The 24,236-nt window shown below is 39.0% G+C and overlaps 1 protein-coding gene across 26 annotated transcripts in view; it reads left to right on the forward strand.

Annotated features, from left to right (window-relative positions):
- The window catches only part of RUFY3 (RUN and FYVE domain containing 3), a 105,810-nt gene that overhangs the window by 27,924 nt on the left and 53,650 nt on the right, over positions 1 to 24,236 (forward strand). For 2 of the 26 annotated variants that reach the window (XM_073017399.1, XM_073017402.1), the window contains exons 1-2: positions 3,633 to 3,816; positions 11,669 to 11,722. The exons of 21 other annotated variants lie outside the window; for them this stretch is intronic. In XM_073017399.1, coding sequence (XP_072873500.1) covers positions 11,704 to 11,722 — 19 coding nt within the window. In that variant the 5' untranslated portion in view covers positions 3,633 to 3,816; positions 11,669 to 11,703. Of the gene's footprint in view, positions 1 to 3,632; positions 3,817 to 11,668; positions 11,723 to 24,236 lie in introns of those variants that run through there. 3 more of the 26 variants (XM_073017396.1, XM_007998816.3, XM_037994711.2) reach the window with 2 other exon arrangements.

Raw genomic sequence — 24,236 nt, forward strand, 5'->3', positions numbered from 1 at the left:
TTTTTTTTTTTTTTTTGAGCGGGAGTCTCGCTCTTATTGCCCAGGCTGGAGTGCAGTTGCGCGATCACGGCTCACTGCAACCTCTGCCTCCTGGGTTCAAGCAATTCTCCTGCCTCAGCCTCCCAAGTAGCTGGGATTACAGGCATGCGCCACAACGCCTGGCTAATTTTTTGTATTTTTAGTAGAAGACGGGGTTTCTCCATGTTGGTCAGGCTGGTCTCAAACTCCCGACCTCAAGTGATCTGCCCCCACCTCGGCCTCCCAAAGTGCTGGGATTACAGGCATGAACCACCACGCCCGGCCAGTGATTGCCATCTGTTAAAGTGGAGACTGAGCTTTTTGTCCACTTGTTTTCTTTTTCCTCTTTTCACTCACTTTTATAAAGTAAATGAAAATATTTACATAATTGTGCATATACCACCAAACAGCAAAAATAGTACACTGCTGAAACTGACCTGGCTGGCAAGTGACATCTCTATATGCTAAATTTAGCTTTCTGAAGCAGATGTACAAAAGCAATAAGAAAAGCAGTTTTGTTTTGTTTTTGTTTTGAGACGGAGTTTCGCTCTGTTGCCCAGTCTGAAGTGCAGTGGCATAATCTCGGCTCACTGCAACCTCCACCTCCCAGGTTTAAGCAATTCTCCTGCCTCAGCCTCCCGAGTAGCTGGGACTACAGATGTGCACCACCATGCCTGGCTAATTTTTGTATTTTTAATGGAGACAGGGTTTTGCCATGTTGGCCGGGCTGGTCTTGAACTCTTGGGCTCAAGCAATCACCCGCTTCAGCCTCCCAAAGTACTGGGATTACAGGAATGAGCCACCGCGCTTAGCCTGAAAAGCAGTTTGGGATAGCAGTAATGTTCGTGATTACAGATTGTTTGAAATAGTAGCTACTGTTTCGTTACATTGTAATATATAACCATTACTCTTTTAGCCAAGCATTCTCATGCCCTTCTTTGGATGTTTTTTTTTATTAAATGTTTTTTCAAACTCCTTTTCAACATACTCACCTGTTCCAGTCAGACTGTGCTTCAGTAAAACCCTGATTATTCTTTTTGTTTTACTATTCTGACTTGTGATTCTTCATGCCAGTGTATATCAGGAAGGGTAATGGACCCCTGACTCCCTTCCTCTACAAGTCCTTCTGTAACAGATCTCACACCTTTCATGTCCTGAATCACTGGGTAGTGTCTGGGACATTTGTTTGAATATGCTGGGAATCATTCTCCAGTTATTTAATTTATGGGATTCCTTATTTCTGAAATTATATAGAAAGTTCTTCAGGACAAACCTTTTCTTTGGCATTCTTCAGAAGGCCACATAGTACTGTGTACTATTTATGGTAGATATCCAACAAACTTCTGGTGAACTCAGTGATTCCCTATTACTCCATAAAACCATTTTAAAAGAAAGAATTTTCATACTACTATAAAGACACATTCACACGTATGTTTATTGCGGCACTATTCACTATAGCAAAGACTTGGAACCAACCCAGATATCCATCAATAATAGACTGGATAAAGAAAATGTGGCACATATACACCATGAAATACTATGCAGCCATAAAACAGGATATGTTCATGTCCTTTGCAGGGACATGGATGAAGCTGGAAACCATCATTCTGAGCAAACTATCACAAGGACAGAAAACCAAACACCGCATGTTCTCACTCATAAGTGGGAGTCAAACAATGAAACCACATGGACACAGGGAAGGGAACATCACACATCGGGGACCTGTTGGGGGGCAGGGGGCTGGGGGAGGGATAGCAGTAGGAGAAATACCTAATATACATGACGAGTTGATGGGTGCAGCAAACCAACATGGCACACGTATACCTATGTAACAAACTTGCATGTTGTGCACATGTACTCTAGAACTTAAAGTATTTAAAAAAAAAAAAAAAAAAAAAAGCTGGGTGCAGTGGTGGGCGCCTGTATTCCCAGCTACTCGGGAGGCTGAGGCAGAAGAATCGCTTGAACCTGGAAGGCAGAGGTTGCAGTGAGCTAAGATCACGCCACTGCACTTTAACCTGGGCGACAGAGCGAGACTCCATTTCTAAATAAATAAATAAATAATAAAAGATTTTGTCTTCCTCCATTACACACAATTTAATTTATGGTTTCTAATGTTTTCTTTCAATTTTTTAATCTCATATTCTGGAACAACTATATATTATTTGGAAAATATAAGTTTAGAATAATGTAATATTTTAAATATATCTATTAATAATATATAGTATTGTGACAATATGGGACGACTTGGGGCCTCTGCTAGTGAGAATGTGCATTGGTACATCCTTTATAGAAATCATTTTATCATTGTGAATCAAGGACCCTAAAAAAATTAATTCTCAGTAATTGTACCAGACACGTATCCTAAGGAAATAATAAGAGATACAAACAAAAAGTTTATGTATGTACTGTATATTTATCACAGTATTCTGACTTCCTGTAACACAATCTTGAGAGCAACTTAAATAGCCTAAGAGGAAAATTATTCAATAAGTTGTAGAACACCTTACACTAAAAATTATTGTGGAACGATATTTGATGTATAGGGTAATGTTTGGATATAACTTTAAAAGCTATCTCTTAAGCTGCATATTTACTATAGTCACAATTTTTTAAAGCATAGGTATACATAAACACAAGTAAAAGGAAATATATCAAAAATATAAAAATTGGCCGGGCGCCGGTGGCTCACGCCTGTAATCCCTGCACTTTGGGAGGCCGAGGTGGGTGGATCACGAGGTCAGGAGATCGAGACCATCCTGGCTAACACGGTGAAACCCCGTCTCTACTAAAATACAAAAAAAATTAGCCGGGCACGGTGGCGGGCTCCTGTAGTCCCAGCTACTTGGGAGGCTGAGGCAGGAGAATGGCACGAACCCGGGAGCGGAGCTTGCAGTGAGCCGAGATGGTGCCACTGCACTCCAGCCTGGGCAACAGAGTGAAGACTCCGCCTCAAAAAAAAAAAAATATATATATATATATATATATAAAAATTGATTATCTCTGGATAGTGGTTATTATCTCTGGACAGGTGATTTTTATAATGTTCTTTATGTTTCTTTGTATCTCCCAGATATTCTACAAGAGGACATATTACTCTAATATGAAAACAAATGCTCCTTTTTCAAGGGAAAAAACTTTATGAAAATTAACAGGTGTGCAATCATCCATCTAACAGATATTTGTATTATATATCAGTACCTTCTAGGACAGTTTCACACATCTGTGAGTGGGAACATTTGCCTCACAGCAGGGCTACTGCTTTAGATTCAGTTTCCAATATAATTTTTTAAGATTTCTATTAGGCATTTTATTTTGAGCTTTTTCACAGACCTGTGTTTATTTACTGGCATGCTTTGTTTTCTCAGCTGTTTAAATGCTGTTTGCAGTGTATGGGGGGGGGGGGCACAGTGTCTAGATTTAGAAGCATTTACAGCATTTGATTGATTCCTTTCCTAAGTGTTTGGAAAATAAAACCTGAGTCACTGGGATTCTCTTTTTCACAGAATTGTGTTATTGTTCTTTGCTTTCACTGTGGCACACCCCCTTTTGTAATTGGCCCTTGGTGAGATTACAGAAACATTTGTTGCCACCAGTGCAGTCCGCCTTAGATTTACGCTGTCAGGTTCTCTGAGCTGTGATTCTGTGTTCAGAAGGCAGCCTCCGTGAACTTTGCGAAGTGAGAAGGTTGTAGCTTTTAATACAGTCTCAGAAGCCTATGGGACAAAGTTCTTGGGCAAGGTTCATCCCTTCTTGTTGCTCTGCCCTGAAAATAACCTGGCTAGTCACCCTTTCAAGGTAAGTTTTACCCACTTAGCTTCTAGGATTTTGTAAAATTCTAAATCTGGGGGAGAAATATCAGTAGCTCTGTACTTGTATCCCAGTTCCTATCTAAACCACAAAAGAGCTGCATGTTGCCTCTGACCTGACCGTAACATACTCTGCGTAAAATCAGTTTTTCCTTCCTGTTTCAGGGCTACTTTCAGTTTCTTCCTATCTCCTTGATACTCCTGCACTGGCGTTGGCTTCAGTGCACTGTCATTAACCATAGTGCCTTACAGTCTTTTCTTCTATTGGTGAGCCTTTTCTGAATTTTCATGGAACAGAGCTTCTACTTTAATCTTTAATTTGTGCCCTTCATAACAGAACTCACATTAATTCTTCTTTGGGTTATCAGCTTCTAACACCCAAAAGTCATTTGTCCTAAACTAATCACTGAAATATGAATCATTTTCCAAAAGGAAATGCTGTGCCAGATAAGATAACTGCCGCTCAGTGATAGAACTCAGAACAGAATTCACGTTGTCAGATTCCCAAGCCTGGGTACCAACCAAGATCTGGTTGGAAAGAGCAAGTGCTGTCATTTGAGAGCATCCACAATACTCTGTACTCTTCAGTAGCTGGTTCTGCATTTTGCTTTTTTGGTGGTGCCCCTCTTGAGGGGGAGGTGGAGAGTATACAATTGGGCATGTTTTTTCATTGTGGTTCCTCTAGTCCCCACCAGTCAACTGTGACTACTATGAAGTGCTTTTGAGTACAGGGCTATAAATACTAAAATCTATTCCTTTGCAATTTTTGGTATTTGAGCTTTTCCAGAGAACAAATAGAAGTATTTGATGAGCTTAGAAGCACATGTGTAGAGGAACAGTGAGAAAGACTTCTCCCCAAATGGCTGCTAAGTAATTATGTATTTTTCATCATAATTAAATATTCTCAAAATTGTATGTCAGTGTGTTGAAAACAATGTTTTTGAAGAAAATATTGGCTGGGTGTGGTGGCTCACACCTGTAATCCCAACATTTTGGGAGGCCAAGGCAGGCGGATTGCTTGAGCTCAGAAGTTCAAGGCCAGCCTGGACATCATGGCAAAACCCTGTATCTACAAAAAAATTAAAAATTAGCTGGGTGCGACTGGGTGCTGTGGCTCATGCCTGTAATCCCAGCACTTTGAGAGGTCAAGGTGGGTGGATCACCCGAGGTCAGGAGTTCGAGACCAGCCTGGCCAACATGGTGAAACCCTGTCTCTACTAAAAATACAAAATATTAGCCAGGCGTGGTGGCGGATGCCTGTAGTCCCAGCTACTCAGGAGGCTGAGGCAGGAGAAGTGCTTGAACCCAGGAGGTGGAGGTTGCAGTGAAATGAGATCACATCACTGCACTCCAGCCTGGGCAACAAGAGCAAAACTTCGTCTCAAAAAAAAGAAAAAAAAAATTAGCTGGATGTGGTGGTGCATGCCTGTGGTCCCAGCTACTCAGGAGGCTGACAGGGGAGGATGGTGAGATTACTTGAGCCCAGGAGGTCGAGGCTGCTGTGAGCTGTGATCCTGGGTGACAGAGTTGAAACCCTGTCTCAAAAAAAAAGAAAGAAAAGAAAAAATGTCTTTAGCATTATTATGTATAGATATTTTTAATGAAAACAACTTTAGTTATAGAGCTGATACATTTGCATTGTAAGTCACAAGATACAGAAAAGTATAAAATACGAAATAATAGAATGCACCTACATTTCTAATACTCCTAGGGATAACCATTGTTAAGATTTAATATCAGATTCTCTTTTTCAATGTATACACTGAAGGTTCACTTGCAAACTCACAAAATTGTATGTATGTAAGATCATACCACACCTGTGCTGTGACCTGCCTTTTTTCCTCTGCAGTATCTTTCCATGTGGGTAAATTGAAATTTGTATCATTTTGTTTAATGTCTTCAGTTGTTGGATGTGCCATAATTTCTTTTCTTTTTCTTTCTTTCTTTTTTTTTTGAGATGGAGTTTTGCTCTTTGCCCAGGCTGGAGTGCAATGGCATGGTCTCAGCTCACTGCAACCTCCGCCTCCCGGGTTCAAGTGATTCTCTTGCCTCAGCCTCCCAAGTAGCTGGGATTACAGGCGCCCGCGACCATGCCCGGCTAATTTTTGTATTTTTAGTAGAGATGGGGTTTCACCATGTTGGCCATGCTGGTCTCAAACTCCTGACCTCAGGTGATCCACCCACCCTGACCTCCCAAAATGCTGGGATTACAGGCGTGAGCCATTGCACCTGGCCTGAATGTGCCATAATTTCTTTGACTATTTCTTTATTACAGGCATTTTTTAGGTTGTTTCTAAATTTTTCTACCCAAGACAGTTTTGGAAAAATTGTTATGTGTATAACTTGAATATTTTACCAATTTTTAGTTTTTAATTTTTATACATATTGCCAAGCTACTTTAAACAATTAAAACAAACGTTGAATAGCATGGTATCATAAACTTTCATGTTAGCTACTCATCAAAGCTTGGTTTTGTCTTTCCTGCTGCAGTTGGTTGCATTTTTCTCATGCTATATTAACATCTGAACTTTCCAAAGGATACAGTTGTGGTTTTCAAGACAGTTGGTTCAGCAGCTGAAAACCTCATGATACTACTTTCTCTGCTTTTTTTTTAAGCTAACAGTAGTGTTCTAAGCAGAAGGGAGTTTTTACTCTTAATTGTGCAATGAGAAACTGCATGCTTTTCTAAGATTGCTAGAATTTGCTTTTTTGGATAAAAGCTGCATGCGGGGATTTCCTTTTTCTTTCTTATAGAGATATAAAGCTAGGGTATATATGAGATATACTACATTTTGTCTGAGAATCCCACAGTGTCCGGTCCTGTGGACAGCAGCTTCCCAGCTAAAGTATCTTAGAGACGTTATCTCTGCCAGCATAGCCATTCCAGCATGAGAGCAAAGGGTCTACTGGTCAGGGCTTCCTTTCCTCATCCCTCACTCCCCATCAGGCCTGGTCCTCCTTAGCCTTCTAGTGTCACCTAGCTGCTCATCCAAGAATCTGTTTTATCTTCACTTATGTGACTAATAATAATTCCTTTTTTTTTTTTTTTTTTTTTTTTTTTTGAGATAGGGTCTTGCTCTGTCAACCAGGCTGGAGTGCAGTGGCACCATCTCAGCTCACTGCAATCTCCACCTCCTGGGTTCAAGCAATTCTCCTACCTCAGCCTCCTGAATGAATAGCTGGGATTACAGGCACACACCACCACACCCGGCTAATTTTTGTATTTTTAGTAGCGACAAGGTTACAGCATGTTGGCCAGGCTGGTCTTGAACGCCTGACTTCAAGTGATCTGCCCACTTAGGCATCCCAGAGTGCTGGGATTACAGGCGGGAGCCACCATGCCCAGCCTATTAATTCCTTTTTTTTTTTTTTTTTTTTTTTTTTTGAGATAGAGTTTCACTCTGTCATCCAGGCTGGAGTGCAAGTGGTACAATCTCAGCTCACTGCAGCCTCCTCCTCCCAGGCTCAAGCAATCCTCCTGCCTTGGCCTCCTCAGTAGCTGGGATTGGAAGCATGCACTACCACACCTGGCTAATTGTTTTTGTAATTTTGGCAGAAACAGGGTTTCGCCATGTTGTCTAGGCTGGTCTCCGCCTCCTGGACTTAAGCGATCTGCCTGCCTTGGCTTCCCAAAGTGCGGGGATTACAAGCGTGAGCTACCACACCCAGCATTAATTCCTTTTAAACCTTGTGTCATAGTTATTTAGATCTCAAGGGCATTGTCTATGGGTTTTTCTTTTCTTTTTTTTTTTTTTTTTTTTTTTTGAGATGGAATTTTGCTCTGTCACCCAGGCTGGAGTGCAGTGGTGCGATCTCGGCTCACTGCAGCCTCTGCCTCCCGGGTTCAAGCATTTATCCTGCCTCAGCCTTCTGAGTAGCTGGGACTATAGGCATGCGCCACCACACACCTGGCTAATTTTTTGTATTTTTAATAGAGACAGGGTTTCACCATGTTGGCCAGGATGGTCTTGATCTCCTGACCTCATGATCCGCCTGCCTCGGCCTCCCAAAGTGCTGGGATTACAGGCGTGAGCCACCGTGCCCAGCCGGATGTTTCATCTTTTTAACTTCTATTGCCTTAGTAAAGTCTTTTGCTCACCATAAATGCTCAATAAATTTTATTTTTATTATTTATATTATTTTATTTTTATTATTTATATTATTTTATTTTATTTATTTTTATTTTATATTACTTTATTTTTGAATCTCACTCTGTCAGCCAGGCTGGAGTGCCATGGCATGATCATAGCTTATTGCAGTCTCAAACTACTGGCCTCAAGTGATCCTCCTGTTTCGATCTCTCAAATAGCTTGGTCTCCCTATATTGAGCAGGCTGTTCTTACACTCACGGGCTAGGCAGTGTTCCCACCTCTGCCTTCCAAAGTGCTGGGATTACAGGCATGAGCCACCACACCCAACCTCAGTAAAATTTAAATGGCTCAAGTGTTGATGACTTAATGTGTTACATTTTCTAGGGCTATTTTTCGTTTTTGTTGTTGTTGTTGTTGTTGTTGTTGTTGTTTGCTGATATTTTGGGGGAGAAAGTAGGCCTTGGCCTAAATTACTAGATTATTAGAACAAAACCTCAAAGCATTTATGAAAATTAATATATGACAATTGCTTTGTTACCAAGCTAATAATACTATGGTTAGTTTAATAGCACCTCAGCTGTTAACTTGTCATTTGGTTTTTTTAGGTCGACTTATTTTTTTTTCCTGTTTTTAATATTTAGCTTAGCTGGCTTTTTAAAATTCCATTCACTCTATTGTCTTTGAATAATTGTGGCAAATATACTTAGAGAAATCCAGTTGTAAGTGTAAAGTTGACATTGAGTACCTATGATTTGCTAAGTACTTTAAATTTATTAGATTTTCCTGTAGTCCCAGCTACTCGGGAGGCTGAGGTAGGAGAATGGCGTGAACCCGGGAGGCGGAGCTTGCAGTGAGCCGAGATTGCGCCACTGCACTCCAGCCTGGGCGACAGCGAGACTCCGTCTCAAAAAAAATAAAATAAAATAAAATAAAATAAAATAAAATAAAATAAAATAAAATAAAATAAATTTATTAGATTTTATTTTCACAATAGCCCTTCAAGGATGTATGTGATGTATCTGTGTTTGGGGCTTCAGAAAGGTGTTCCCTTAAGAAACTAATACAGTTCTAAAAATTAACACTGTAAATCAAAGACACTTCCTCTCAAGGGGACAAAATAACCCCCAGGCCTTGTAAAATCTGTCACTTGGTTGCCTATAGCAATACTGCTAGAGAAAGGCTACCTCAAGAAGAGATTTCACAACTATGGATACATAAACAAAGGGGAAGCATTTTTTGAGCCCATTCAAGCACTTCTTTGTAGAAAAGGAGCTTCATTCAGCCAGTTGCCTCATCCAGAGAAAAAAGAAGTACAAGAGGGGCAAGGGTCCCATTCTACCAGACGAGACTGTTGCCATCATTGAGTCACTATGTACCTTAAGGGTAGATGTTTACAGTGCCACCTGCTTAAATCTTTTCAGAGCTACATAATTAGTCTATTGATTTTTTCATTCTTAGACCTGAAACAGAATGATAGTCAAGAAATTAGTTAAGTAAATCTTAAATAAGCTATGCTTCCTAATTCAGTGCCCTTATACAATTCCAGCCTTACGTCCATCTATATCTCTCTCCCCCCTCTCCTCCCTTAAAGAGATGAAGTCTCAGCCAGGCGAAGTGGCTTGCGCCTGTAATCCCAGCACTTTGGGAGGCCAAGGTGGGTGGATTACCTGATGTCGGGAGTTCAAGACCAGCCTGGCCAACATGACGAAACCCCGTCTCTACTAAAATTACAAAAATGAGGCGGGTTCAGTGGTGTGCGCCTGTAGTCCCAGCTACTCTAGAGGCTGAGGCAGGAGAATTGCTTGAACCTGGAAGGTGGAGGTTGCGGTGAGCTGAGATCATGCCACTGTACTCCAGCCTGGGCTACAGAGCGAGACTTCGTCTCAAAAAAAAAAAAAAAAGACAAAATCTCGCTATGTTGTTCATGCCAGCCTTGAAACTCCTGGGCTCAGATAATCCTCTTGCCTCAGCCCACCAGGCCTGGTTTTGTATCTCTTAACTCTTGACTGAAAAAAAAAAAAAACCGATATTTGTATGCATCTCAAAAATACGGTTACCAAATTTTGTTGGGTGCAGCATTTTAAACCATTTAATCCAGGCTTTTGGAATGAAGTAATGGTCGCAATCTTTCATGACCAGTTGCTTGGCACTATACATGCTACAGTCCACTCAGCATTTCTAAACTATGTTGTTTTAATAATATGAACATATTCTAGAAGGCACAATTTTTAAAAATCTTTCACAAATCTTTCTTTGAGGTATAAAAGAATGGCATGATACCTGTTGTAGTAAAGTCCTGAGCATGGCAAGGTAAAGTGGAGAGCAACTTACATGGGGAAGATAGACCTTTTACTTTCTAGGGGAGAAAAGTTCGCTTAAATCAATTACATCACTCTGATACTTAAAACTTTAATCTCTGTTTTAAGAAGAAAACAGAAAATGTGTCTGGTTGTAACAGAAAAATGGTCTAGATGGGACATGCCCAAGGAAAAATCAGAGATCCCTGGTATCTACCACGCATTCCTGCCTAGAAATTCACTTTCCAGATCATTTTTCTGTACAAATCTTGGAGGCTCTTTATATATATATATATATATATATCTTTAATAAGGTAGGCTTTTATCTTAGTAGGTGACAAATAGAGTTTCTAATTAAATACAATAAAGAACTAAATGAGAATATTCCCTCTATTGACTTTTGCAAGGTCACAGCAAGTCTGTAAAGTAATAATGTGGATGGTAAGAGTCCATTCTTGTGAATCTGTAATCCTACATAATATAGATTTGTGGCACATTATATTGTCAAAGGATTGTACCTGAAAATGACTTGTGCAAATATGTCTATATATAATGTATTTCAGCACTAATTTACTATAAAATAATAGTAGCCAACTCACAGTATTTTTTTTTCTGTATGAGACACTTGCCATTTAGTTTACATATATAGATACCTAATTCCAAAAAAAAAAAAGAAAAACTCTAGAAATGAAAAGCATTTTTCATAAATTTGTCTGAACTTATTTGGTGATAAAACATGATGTGAATTTACTTGAGGCTATTTATAGACTTTATTTTACTTAATCTGAATATTTATTTCCTACAGAAATATTAATGTGCTTGATTGTAGGTCACTGCCTCAGATCCTGCTAGTTCTGTATGTTGAATAAACATCTGACTTTATTGAATTATATGTGATTTATTTTGTGTATCTTCAAAGCAACCTCCTTTATTTTTGTTTTGGGGAAGGAGAATTGGGGGAGGGGGAGTTGGAAAAAGTATTTGGATTTTTTTTTTTTTTTTTAAGAAAAGTCACTAGTTTGCATCATAATATTTGTCCTGAATCTAAAAGAAATATATTGCACATGAGTTTCAGTTCCCTGAAGTGATCAAAATAAATGTTGAATTAGATTAATGTTGCCTACACTTAGAATACAAAGAGCCTTTGATTTTCAATAGAAAAAAAAATCTGTGTTGCTTTTTAATAGGATATGCATCTTTGTTTCCCTTTATTTGAAACCTTGAAATTACTAATCTTAGCTTTGAAACATATTTAATAACCATAGTTGCTATCTCTGCTTATTTGGTTGTAGTCCCAGCCCTTGTCACTGTTAATCGCTATGATAAGTAGAAAGAATTCTAGGAACCTCCCTTTCAGTTATCCCTATGGAAATCTTGTTTTTAATAGCACTTTTCTTTCTGGGCTTGCATGACATTTTATCTTTCTTTTCCTTTCTTTTTGCCGTTTGCAAAGACTCTTGGGAGGATTTGACAGATTTGGTGGAGCAAATGCGCGATGATACAGAAGGTGCGTGCCACACCAACATCTTTCAGCTTTTTTTTTCCTTGCTTTTTAAAATTTTCTAACCACCTTTTAATTGTTTTCCATAAGAGGAAATGTCAGTTTTAGGTTTTATTCCCCATGGCAATAAGTGGGAAATCTTTATGTTTTGGTTCCAAGTAAAATAGTGTCAATGTATGTTTATGTTGCTTTTTAAAGATATTTGCTGATAACGTGTTTAAAAGGGACATTATTTCAAGATTACATCGAGCTTTTGCTATGGCTGTTTTTTCACTTGTTGAGACAGTGTAAATTTTATTACTCATATAAATATATGTATGTGTATTTCTGTGAATTTCACAGCAGCCAAAAGCAAACAGATCCCAGGAATCTAGTGTTTAGCCTGGAGTGTTGCTCTGATTTGTAGATTTCCATAACATTACACACTTTCAGCTTTGTCATGTAATAGCATTCCTTTGTGGTATAATTATTTTTTGTTAATTTTTTCTTCTTCATGCAAGAGACTGAAACATGGAATGGTGTGATTATCTTTTTAAAGTAGCATGTATGTTCTAATGTGGAAAGGTTCCCTAAACCAATCAGTGTTTCTTCTGTATCAAGGCAGCTAGCTATAGGGAGCTCAGGGTGATTTAAACATTTTATACTAAAAATAGAAAAATTGAGATTTGGCTCTACTTTATCATTTTACATGTTCCCACTTTGCTTTAGCACACACACCCCTGACACATACACATCTACCACTCTGCCCAGACTGACCTTTCTCTGCCCACGTCCTCCTCTCCTACTTTGTTCCTGTGACATCTCATGTATTTACACCTTTCCCCTTCCTGTGCCTATGGCAGGTGTGCCACCTGCCAACCCTTCAGTCCTAATAGGATTTCCACAATTTATTCTTTGACAGCTTTGGCCCACATTCTTTTCTCCATTCACTTGCTCCTGCAGAACTTGGAGCTTAATGAAGGCTTTTTACTTATTCTCTAATTCTTGTGTGTTTATCAACCTAGTTAAAGGGTAAACTCCTTGAGAACAGAGATTGTCTTAAACTTCTTGATATCCTTAATCAGACCTGGGATAAGTACTACCCTCAGTGGGTCTGGTCATACCAAACAAAATCAAGGCAGCTTTCCCCTCTGTTGATGCCCAAGAGTATCTTCTTCTTCAGCACTTGCCTTTGAATGTGTGAATTCTGAAATCCTGAGTGTCATCTCTTTTCCTTTTGTCAGACTATTTTTATGCCATCTTTGATTCTGCTTTTAATATAACTGATTACATATAATTCAGTGAAAGAACAAATCAGTGTTGTCTAGTTAATTGACAGTTCACAGACAAGAAAAAAGAGAAGGGTGTTGATTCATTTAGTGTGTAATGTTTACTATTGTGTTGGCTGCTATTATTATTATATCATATTTATTTATTTATTTTGAGACAGAATCTCACTCCATCACCCAGGCTGCAGTGCAGTGGAGCGATCTCACGTCACTGCAAGCTCTGCCTCCTGGGGTTCAAGCAATTCTCCTGCCTCAGCCTCCCAAGTAGCTGGGATTATAGGTGCATACCACCATCCCCAGCTAATTTTTTTGTATTTTTAGTAGAAACGGGGTTTCAGCATGTTGGCCAGGCTGGTCTCGAACTCCTGACCTCAAGTGATCCATCTGCCTTGTCCTCTCAAAGTGCTGGGATTACAGGTGTGAACCACTGTGCCTGGCCTAATATCATTATTATTATTAATAGTTATTGGCTAGGCACCACCAGGTTTAAGGCTTTAATTCCTTTGATAGACTAGATATTAAAGAAAAAATGCTTCATAAAATTTATCCCCTTCTAAAGAACTTTACCATGACTCATCACAGACAAGATTCTATTTCTTTAATACAAAGTATTAATAATGTAAGAGTCAAGCCTACTGTGAGAGTCAGACTCCTTTTTTAAATTTTGTTTTTTGCTGGAATTTTTGTGGATGGTTATAATAGGTGAACTCCAAAAGGGAGAGGAGATGAACTTTAACAGTATAGTACATAAAATATCCAGAAAATGTTGATTATGTCAGTACCTTGATGATCTTAATAGATTTTCAGTCAAGTAATATATGGTAATGTTGATCAGGATCCTCTTTATAGAAAAGTCTTTCTGAAATGCAGTTAAAAAAAAAAATGAGAATGGGGAGAGGGAGATGGCTTCACTTCAACTCTTTTGATCATTTCATTCTTCTTGATATCCTTCTCTACTTTTCTTACCTCATGGTCTCAATCAGTTATGTAAAATTCCAGCATTTCACACAACTGTATTACATAACTTGGAGATGTTATAAATAAGTGCTAGTACCAAGAAGAAATACGTTATAGAGTATTACCTGCACATAACACACAATAGCAATTCAGGGTCTGGGGAGAATCCTCGTTTCAGACTCAGAAAAAGCTGATGATATATGCAGGCTCCGATACTTTCTGGAGACCTTCAACTGCTAAGCTGTTTTCAATTCTGTTTCTCATCTGTTATTGTGGATGTGCCATAACAGTTGGCTTTTATTTCCTTTTATTTTTTTGAGAGGAGGTATCACTGTGTTGCCCAGGCTGGAGTGCAGTGGCATGATCATAGCTCCCTGCAGCCTCGAACTCCCGGGCTCCTTCCTCAGCCTCCTGAGTAGCTGGGACTGCAGGCCATGTGCCATCACACCTGGCTAATTTTTATGTATGAATGTATGAATGTATGTATGTAATGTATGTAGAGACATATGTAGAGACACGGTCTCACTTTATTGCCCAGGCTGGTCTCAAACTCCTAGGCTCAAACGATCCTCCCACTTCAGCCTCCCAAAGCACTAGGATTGGAGGCTTGAGCCACTGCACCTGGCTATAGTTTGCTTTTTAATAGATAAAGTGTTAACACTGGCTTCTGGCCTCCTAAAAATTTTTAAAATAACAGACTCTAGTGGGTTGCAGATTTGACCTGGTACTTGTTTTTGTTTTTTGTTTCAGTTCTGTCACAATTGAAGCTTCTTATTTTGATTTTTTTTTTTTTTTTTTTTTTTTTTTTTGAGATAGAGTTTCACTCTTGTTGCCCAGGCTGGAGTGCAATGGCATGGTATCAGCTCACTGCAACCTCCACCTCCCGGATTGAAGCAATTCTCCTGCCTCAGCCTCCTGAGTAGCTGGGACTACAGCCACATGCCACCACATCTGGTTAATTTTTGCATTTTTAGTAGAGACAGGGTCTCACCATGTTGGTTAGGCTGGTCTTGAATTCCTGGCCTCAGGAGGTGTGCCCACCTCAGGCTCCCAAAGTGCTGGGATTACAGGCATGAGCCACTGTGCCCGGCCCTTTGGAATTTTTTTTTCTTTTTTTTTTTTAGGAGACAGGAGTCTCACTCTGTTGCCCAGGCTGGAGTGCAGTGGTGCAGTCTCGGCTCGCTACAGCCTCCACCTCCCGGTTTCAAGTAATTCTTCTGCCTCAGCTTCATGAGTAGCTGGTACTACAGGTGCATACTACCATGCCTGGCTAATTTTTGCATTTTTAGTAGAGATGGAGTTTCACTGTGTTTGCCAGGATGGTCTCAATCTCCTGACCTCGTGGTCCACCCGCCTTGGCCTCCCAAAGTGCTGGGATTACAAGTGTAAGCCACCACGCCCGACCTAAACTATTTTTTACAGTGATGATCAGTTTCATATTCTATGTGTTTGTAACTTATACCTACTAGAATATGAAGTGTCTTCTTAGGGTAGAATTGTATTATGTACAACACCTATTATATTGCATCTCCTTTCCTTATATGCTAGTAATTTGTGTCTAAAATGTTTTGAAACTCACTAGGGAAATTATGAACATTAAATTAAATAATAAAAGGCACATAGCTTATTACCTTTTGTTTTTCAATAAATACCGAATTCCTGTCTGTACTCATTACAAGCCTTTTGAACAGATTTTGTAAATTTGCAGTTGCCCGGATTACTGCCCGTCACTCTGAGGATTAAAATGGTCAGGACAGTACTTGAATTTAGGCAATAATATACCTGTGTAAAATTTTACCTACCAAAATTGCATACTGGTTCCTTAACATTTGGGGGCAGAGGGTGTTAAGACTTGATGCATGTTGAAAAACAGAAGAAACATATCTTTTTTTTTTTTGAGACGGAGTCTCGCTTTGTCACCCGGGCTGGAGTGCAGTGGCCAGATCTCAGCTCACTGCAAGCTCCGCCTCCCGGGTTCACGCCATTCTCCTGCCTCAGCCTCCCGAGTAGCTGGGACTACAGGCGCCCACCACCTCGCCCGGCTAGTTTTTGTATTTTTTAGTAGAGACGGGATTTCACCGTGTTAGCCAGGATGGTCTCGATCTCCTGACCTCATGATCCGCCCGTCTCGGCCTCCCAAAGTGCTGGGATTACAGGCTTGAGCCACCATGCCCGGCCTAGAAGAAACATATCTTAAGAGATTTTATTAGCTTCTAGCACTGTGCCACATCATCATTCAGTAAGCTTATTAAGTTAAATAAAAGTGTTAATAATGGCTTGGAGTGGTGGTTCACTTCTATAGTCCCAGTACTTTGGGGGACCGAGGCAGGTAGATTACTGGAGCTCAGCAGTTCGAGACTAGCCTTGCCAACATGACAAAACCCATCTCTACTAAAAATACAGAAAATTACTGAGGCAGGAGAATTGCTTGAAACTGGGAGGCAGAGGTTGCAGTGAGCTGAGGTCGCGCCACTGCACTCCAGCCTGGGCAATAGAGTGAGACTCCCTCTCAAACAACAACAACAAAACTGGTGGGGCATGGTGGCTCACGCCCATAATCCTAGCACTTTGGGATGCCAAGGTGGGCAGATCACCTGATGCCAGGAGTTCAAGGCCAGCCTGAGCAACATGGTGAAACTCCGTCTCTACTAAAAATACAAAAAATTAGCCAGGCATGGTGGCAGGCTCCTGTAATCGCAGATCCTGGGAGGCTGAGGCACGAGAATCGTTTGAGCCAGGGCGGCAGAGGTTGCCATGAGTCAAGATCATGCCCCTGCACTCAAACCTGGGCGACAGAGCAAGACTCCTAAAAAAAAAAAAAAAAGAAAAGAAAAAATTAGCCAGGTGTGGTGGCGGGTGCCTGTAGTCCCAGCTACTCAGGAGGCTGAGGCAAGTAAATCACTTGAAGCTGTGAGGTAGAGGTTGCAGTGAGCTGAGATTGCAGCAGTGCACTCCAGCCTGGGTGACTGAGCAAGACTGTCTCAAAAAAAAAAAAAAAAAAAAAAAAAAAAAAAAGTTATGTATATATGGAAGACCATAATAATTGCAGTACCTACAACTTTTTTCCTTAGTATATTCCAAGCACTTCTAAATGCTTACATATAAGAACTTGTTTACCCTTCAGAACCCTGTCACCATTTCATAGATAAGGAAAGTAACGCATACAGAGGTTAAGAAAGTTTCCCAGTGGAATACTACTCAGTTGTAAAAAGGAACAGACCATTGATACGTGCAACAACCTGAATGATTCTTCAGAGAATTATGCTGAGTAACAAAAAGTCAATTTTAATGGTTACGTACTATATGATTCTATTTACATAACATTCTTGGAGAGATAAAACTATAGAAATGAACAGATTAGTGGTTGGCATGGGTTGAGGATGGGGTAGGGGCAAGGAGGGATAGGGGCATGGCTATAAAACGTCAATATGAGGGATCCTTGTCGTGATGGAAATGTTCTGTGTCTTGACTGTAATTCAACATCAGTATCCTGGTTGTGATAATGTACTACAGTTTTGCAAGATACCCTTGGGAGAACTAGGTTAAAAGTACATAGTATCTCTCTATATTATTTCTTACAATTTCATGTGATTCCTCAATTATCTCAAAACAGAAAATGCAACAAGAGAAAAAACTTTTCCCAAGGTCACCCAGCTAGGGAAGAGTTTGAATAGAGTTCAAATTCCCACAGGCCAGCTTTAGAGCTTGTGCTGTTAACCACTACACCAAAGTTCTTTAAACTTATTTGACACAAGAACCACTGTAAAAATACATCTTCATCCAGAACTCAGTACACACATCATTTATTTGTATATATCTTAAAAGTTTCCTGAAACAATACATAACCTTACTATATAGGACATAAAATTGGTTTTGTGACCCACTAAAGGGTTGTGACCTTTGTTTGAAAGACACTCCAGTATCCTGTGCTGCCTCTCTGGTATATATCCATTTGTACTCTAGCCACTATCTAGGTGTGTGCAAAAAAAAAAAATTCCTGAAAGGACTGTTTTGGCCCTGTTTCCAGCCTATAATTGTGAGCATACTTTAAAGGCTGGGCTAGTAACCTTGCATACTTCTATTTCTCTTTAAAACATCTCCTTGTGAAAGCATCTTTTCTCTTAATTGTTATTATTGTCCTATGCTGATGACTCTCTAACTCCAAACTTCCATTTGCATTTACAACTATGTGATCAAAAATATCTTGAAAGCTGGGCATGGTGGTTGCATTCCTGTAGACCCATCTATTCAGGAGGTTGAGGTGGGAGGATTGCTTGAGCCCATGAGTCCAAGTCCAGCCTGGGCAACATAGTGAGACTTTGTCTTTAAAAATGATATGTTGAAAATATTTCTACATAAATATCCTTTATGGTATCCAAAACCTAGTTTACTTTGCCCTTTACCTCCATAACAGTTACTCACCTTTGTCATTTCCCTTTATTGAGAGACTGTTTCAGTCTCTCAGGGCAAAAATCTTGGTGTTATTCTTGACCCCTTCATTTCCTTTCTCTCTTCTAATGACTATCTCAACTTGAATCACTACAGTTCTTCATGGCAGGTCATTTTGATTCTCTTCCCTCAAATTCATTTTGCATAATCTTCTCAGATTAATCATCCCCAAACAGAATTTTAGTTACGCTGATTCCCTGCTCAAAGCTACAGTGGTTCCCATTGCTTCCTTCATTAATATCCAAGTCTAGTTTCAGAGACCTCTTTATCTGACTCTACCCTACCTGGGTTTTCCATTTCTCCCCAGTGAGAACTCCCCATTCCACTCTTATTTTCTCCACCTGACCTTGCACACCCATTCCAACCACTTGGAATACTGTCCTTCACGTGTTCTGTGATACCACAACATTTAGGATCTACCTCAAGTACTGCAGTATATTGAGATTTATCATGCTTTTACTCATATTACTTTTGGTGTTATCTCATTTGGAGTACAAATGTACAATATTCCAGGGAGTTAAACTAAGGACAGTGATTATTCATGGTTTTTGTCAGATCTGAGGTTTACCTGCTTTAGCAAACTAATAAAGCCTCTTACTGTTTCTTGGATACTGGCAAAAAATACAAGACTCCTAGGTCAGAGGCAAAGGACTTTATTACTCATGACAATGCAAGCAGCCTGAGCATCTGCGTATCTGTGCCAGTTCCTCTTGGACCAGAGTCCCATGGGGTGACACTGTATGACTCAGTGACATGCTCACACGTGGTAGGTTTGTGTTGCAGATGAAGAAGGCCAAGTTGGGAGAACCCATTGTTTTTATAGGAAGCAGTAGGAAAGCCTCCTCTCTCATTATCAGCTCCATAAATGGCCCAGGAAAGAGTGGTCAGGGCCTTATAGTCTTGATGTAACCCAGTAAAGAAATGTAGGCACACAGGAGGTGGAAGGAGGATTGTCTCCCCCAGCATTTTACAGATGAAACGGAAGAATGAGAATTTCCCCCAACATCACTCAGGGAATATGAGAGAGACAGATCTAACCCTTCTAGATCATAGATCTAACTGCGAGATTGTATCATGGCCCTCTCACATCCATTTAAATTGTTTCTTTTTCTTTTTTTTTTTTTTTTTTTTTTGATACTAGGTAAAGCCCAAATCATTTAAATTATTTTTATGCAATAAATTGAGCAAAGCAAGGAACTCTTGTGTTGTATTTACCACCTAAATTTCTTATGTTGTATCAAAACAAAGAAGGTTAACTGTTGTCCTAACTTCTAAATGTTTCCAGAAATCTAGGTATTCTTCTGCAGCATGGAATGCTCAAGTAAAGGAAACTGAAGAAGTCTGGGAAACTTTCCAAAACTAAAATTGTTATATTATGATATGGGAGCCCAGTGAAGAAGAAATCAGTGTGTTTCCTAGGGAGCTCTTGTGCAAGCTAATATATATATTTTTTAATCTATTAAAGATTAGAGATATGTACACCTAACCAAGAATGAGTAAGAGTATATAAAAAGAATGGTTTTGGTTAAATAAGCTGACTCATTTCAATGCTAAAGCCCATCAAAAGGGTTTTTTTTGTTGTTGTTATTGTTTATATACAGAGGTAGAAGAAACTACACTAGTTTCTTACAGGAGGCCAGCAGCTAAACCTTGACCTGGAGCAAGAGAAAGCAGAATGTCTTTTTTCTTTTCTTGTTTTTTTCTTTTTTTTTTTTTTTGAAACAGGATCTCACTCTGTTGCCCAGGCTAGAATGTGGTGGCACAGCTCACTGCAGCATCCACTTCCCAGGCTCAAGCCGTCCTCCCACCTTAGCCTCCCAAGGAACTGAGACCACAGGTGTGTACCACCACACCCAGCTAATTTTTTCTGTGTTTTATGGAGAGAGGGTCTCACCTTGTTGCCCAGGCTGGTCTTGACTCCTGTAGTCAAACTATCCATCTGCCAGCCTCAGCCTCCCAAAGTGCTGGGATTACAGGAGTGAGCCACCGTGCCCAGCCAGAATTTCACTTTTACTTTAAATTTTTTACTTGTTTAATTGTGGAACTTTTTTTTTTTAGAGACAGAGTCTCAACTCTGTTGCCCAGGCCGGAGTACAGTAGCATGATCATAGCTCTCATAGCTCACTGTAGCTTTGAACTCTTCCTGCCTTACCTCAGCCCCGAGTAGCTAGGACTATGGGTGCATACCACCATGCCCAGCTTAATTACACAACTTTTTATAGTACATAAAAAGAATAGCTTGATGAGCTCACATGTCTCCATCACCAGCTTTAGTAATTATTGCCAATCTTATTTAATACCTCCATGTTTGTTTCTGGAGCATTTTAAAGCAAACTCCAAACATTACATCTCAGCACCTGTAAATCCTTCAGTGTCACAACTAACAAAATTGACAACAAAGTCTTATAGTGTCTCAGCCCATTTTCAAAATCTGTTGATGGTCTCAAATGTCTTTTTTTAGTTGGTTTATTTGAATCAAGATACATACAAGATATATATTATTATTACATCTAAAAATTTTAGTTTTTTTTTCTAATAATAGCCTTATTGAGGTACAGTTCATATACCATAAAGGTTATCACTTTGAAGTGTACAATTCAGTGGTGGTTAGTATAGTCAAAAAGTCGTGCATCCATCACCACTCTCTAATCTGAGAATATTTTCAACACCTTTTCTAAAAAGAAACTCTATACCCATTAATAACCACTCTCTATTCTTCCTCCTCCCAGCCACTGGCAGCCGCTAGTCTATTTTCTGTCTCTGCAGATTTTTTTTTTGAGGGGCTTCTTCAAATATTTACATATGTCTCCGTAGATTTGCCTATTCTGGGCATTTTATATAAACAAAATCATAAAATATGTGGCCTTTTGTGTCAGGCTTCTTTCACTTAGCATATGTTTTCAAGGGTTATCCATGTTGTAGCTTGTATCGTAACTTCATTTCTTTTTATGGATTAATAATATTTTATTGTATGGGCATATCTTATTTTGTCTATTGGTTGGTGGACATTTGGCTTGTTTCACTTTGGGGCAAATTATGAATACTACTACTGTGAACATTAATGTATACATTTTGTGTGGATATATTTTTAAAATAATTTCAGCTTTTGTTTTTGATTCAGGGGCTACATGTGCAGGTTTGTTACATAGGTATATTGTGTGATGCTGAGATTTGGGGTATGATTCATCCTGTCACCCAGGTAGTGAGCATAGTACCCAACAGTTAGTTTTTCTGGTTCCCTCCCACCACCCTCTAGTAGTCTCCAGTCTCTATTGTTGGCATTTTTATGATGTGTGGACATGTTTTCATATTGAAAATGTTGAATTGCTGGGTCAAATAACTCATATGTTTAATTTTTTGGAGAACTGCCAGACTGCCAAAGCAGCTGGACCGTTTTACACTCCTACAAGCAATGCGCAAAAGTTTCCAGTTTTCCACATTCTTGCTAATATCATTTCCTTCAATGAATAATAATTATTATTGTTATCCTAGTGAGTGTGAAAAGGTATCTCATAATTTTGATTTGTATTTCTCTAATTAGCATCTTTCATATGCTTTCTGGCCATTTGTCTCTCTTCTTTGCAGATATGTATATTTGAAGCCTTTGCCCATTCTTTTTTACTAGGATTATTTCTCTTCTGTTGTTAAATCATAATTCTTTATGCATTCTGAATATTGGATCTGATTTGCAAATATTTTCTGCCATTCTATGAGTTGTCTTTTCACTTTCTTGATGATGTCGTTTGAAACACAAATGTTTTTATTTTTGATGAAGTCCACCGTACCTATTTTTTCTTTTGTTGCTAAACCATTGCCTAGTCTATGGTTATAAAATATTTAGACCTGTGTTTCCTTCTAAGAGTTTTATAGTTTTAGCTCTTACACTTTGGTCTCAGATCTATTTTGAGCTTTTTTAAAAAATTATTTTGCATTTGGATGTCTAATTATCCTACCACCATTTGTTGCAAATATTAATTTTTGTAATTTTAGTAGAGATGGGGTTTCACCATGTTGGCCAGGCTGGTCTTGAACTCCTGACCTCAAGTGATCCACCCACTTTGGTCTCCCAAAGTGCTGGGATTATAGAGGTGAGCCACTGCGCCCAGCCTGATCTTTTAAAATGTCTTTCAGCAAAGTTTTGTAGTTTTCCATGTACAAGTCTTGCACTTCTTTTGTTACGTTTATTGGTAAATATTTTTCTGGTGCTATTATAAATGGAATTGTTTTTAAATTTCTTTTTCGAATTGTTTGTTGCTAATGTATACAAATATAATTAATTTTTGTGTGTTGATCTTGTACCTTACAACCTTGCCAAACTGATTTTATTTACATACGTTGTGTGTGTGTAGATTCCTTAGGATTTTTCATATATAAGATCATGTCATCTGCAAATATAGTTTTACTTCTTCCTTTTCAAACTGGATGCCTTTCATTTCCTTTTCTTGCCTATTTGCCCTAGCAAGACCCTCCTATACAATTTGGTTAGAAGTAGCAAAAGTGGACATCCTTGTCTTGTTCCTGATCTTTGAGAAAGCCTTCAGTCTTTTACCATCCAGTCTTTTGCCATCAAGTTTGTTAGCTGTGAGTTTTTTGTAGATGCCCTTTGTCAAGCTAAGGAAGTTCTCTTCCTAGTTTGTTGAATGTTTATATCATTAACATTTTTGTTATATTGGCTATTGGAATTTGTCAAGTGCTTTGTCTGTTTCTAATGAAATGACCATGTGATGTCTTTCTTTACTCTGTTAATTTGGTGTATTACATTGATTGAGTTTTGTGTGTTGGACCGACCTTGCATTCTGTGATTAATCCCACTTGGTCCAGTTATATAATCCTTTTTATATGTTGCTGGATTTGATTTGCCAGTATTTTGTTTAGGATTTTTGTGTCTGTATTCATACGGAGTATTGATCTATAGTTTTCTTATGATATCTTCATCTGATTTGGTCTCAAGGTAATATTACTGTAATAGAATCAGTTGGGAAGTTCTCTCTTCTTATTTTTGGAATAGTCTGTCAAGGATTGGTGTCAATTCCTTAAATGATTGGTAGATTTTAACAATGAGGCTCTGGTTCTGGCCTCCTCTGTGTGCTTTTTTTTTTTTTTTTAATTACTAATTCAGGATCTTTACTTGTTGTAGGTCTCTTCAGATTTCCTATTTCTTATGTCAGTTTTGGTAGTTTGTGTCTTTCTAAGAAATTGTTCAGATTATTTAGTATGTTGGCATACAGTTGTCCATAGTATTCCCTTATAATCCTTGTTTCTGTAATGTCAATACTACTGTCCCCTCTTTCATTCCTGATTTTAGTAATTTGAATCCTCTCCCTTTTCTACTGATCAGCCTAGCTAAATGTCAATATTGTTGATCTTGTCAAAGAACCAACCTTGGATTTTATTGATTTTTCTCAGTAGTTGTTTTTGCTGTTTAATTTTTTTCTGATCTAATCTTTATTATTTCCTTCCTCCTAGGGCTTTCTACTTATATACATGTATATTAGTTGCCCTTGATGAAGCCAACTGTGAAATCATGGCATTATAATATGCTAGCTAGGAGAGTGATCTAGGTCAATGCTTCTCAAACTTTAATGCACATACAGATTGCCTGGGGATCTAGTAAAAGTGCAAAACCTCTACAGCTTCCCATGTCTAAAAGCTTTCCTGGTTATGCCAGTGTTGATGTTCCGAGACCAGAGAGTAGAAAGTTCATTTGGTATCAGTCATTTCTGGGGTTTTCCAAACAGAACATGTCATTTCTGTGGTTCCAGGTATATTAATATGTCTCTCCCTTTGAGAATCAGTGCTCTGTATGTCATTATGACTGATATGAATGTGCATGGTTTCCAGGGAAA

Source organism: Chlorocebus sabaeus, chromosome 7 (genome assembly GCF_047675955.1).
Source record: "Chlorocebus sabaeus isolate Y175 chromosome 7, mChlSab1.0.hap1, whole genome shotgun sequence".
In the NCBI taxonomy this organism is placed as follows: Eukaryota; Metazoa; Chordata; class Mammalia; order Primates; family Cercopithecidae; genus Chlorocebus; species Chlorocebus sabaeus.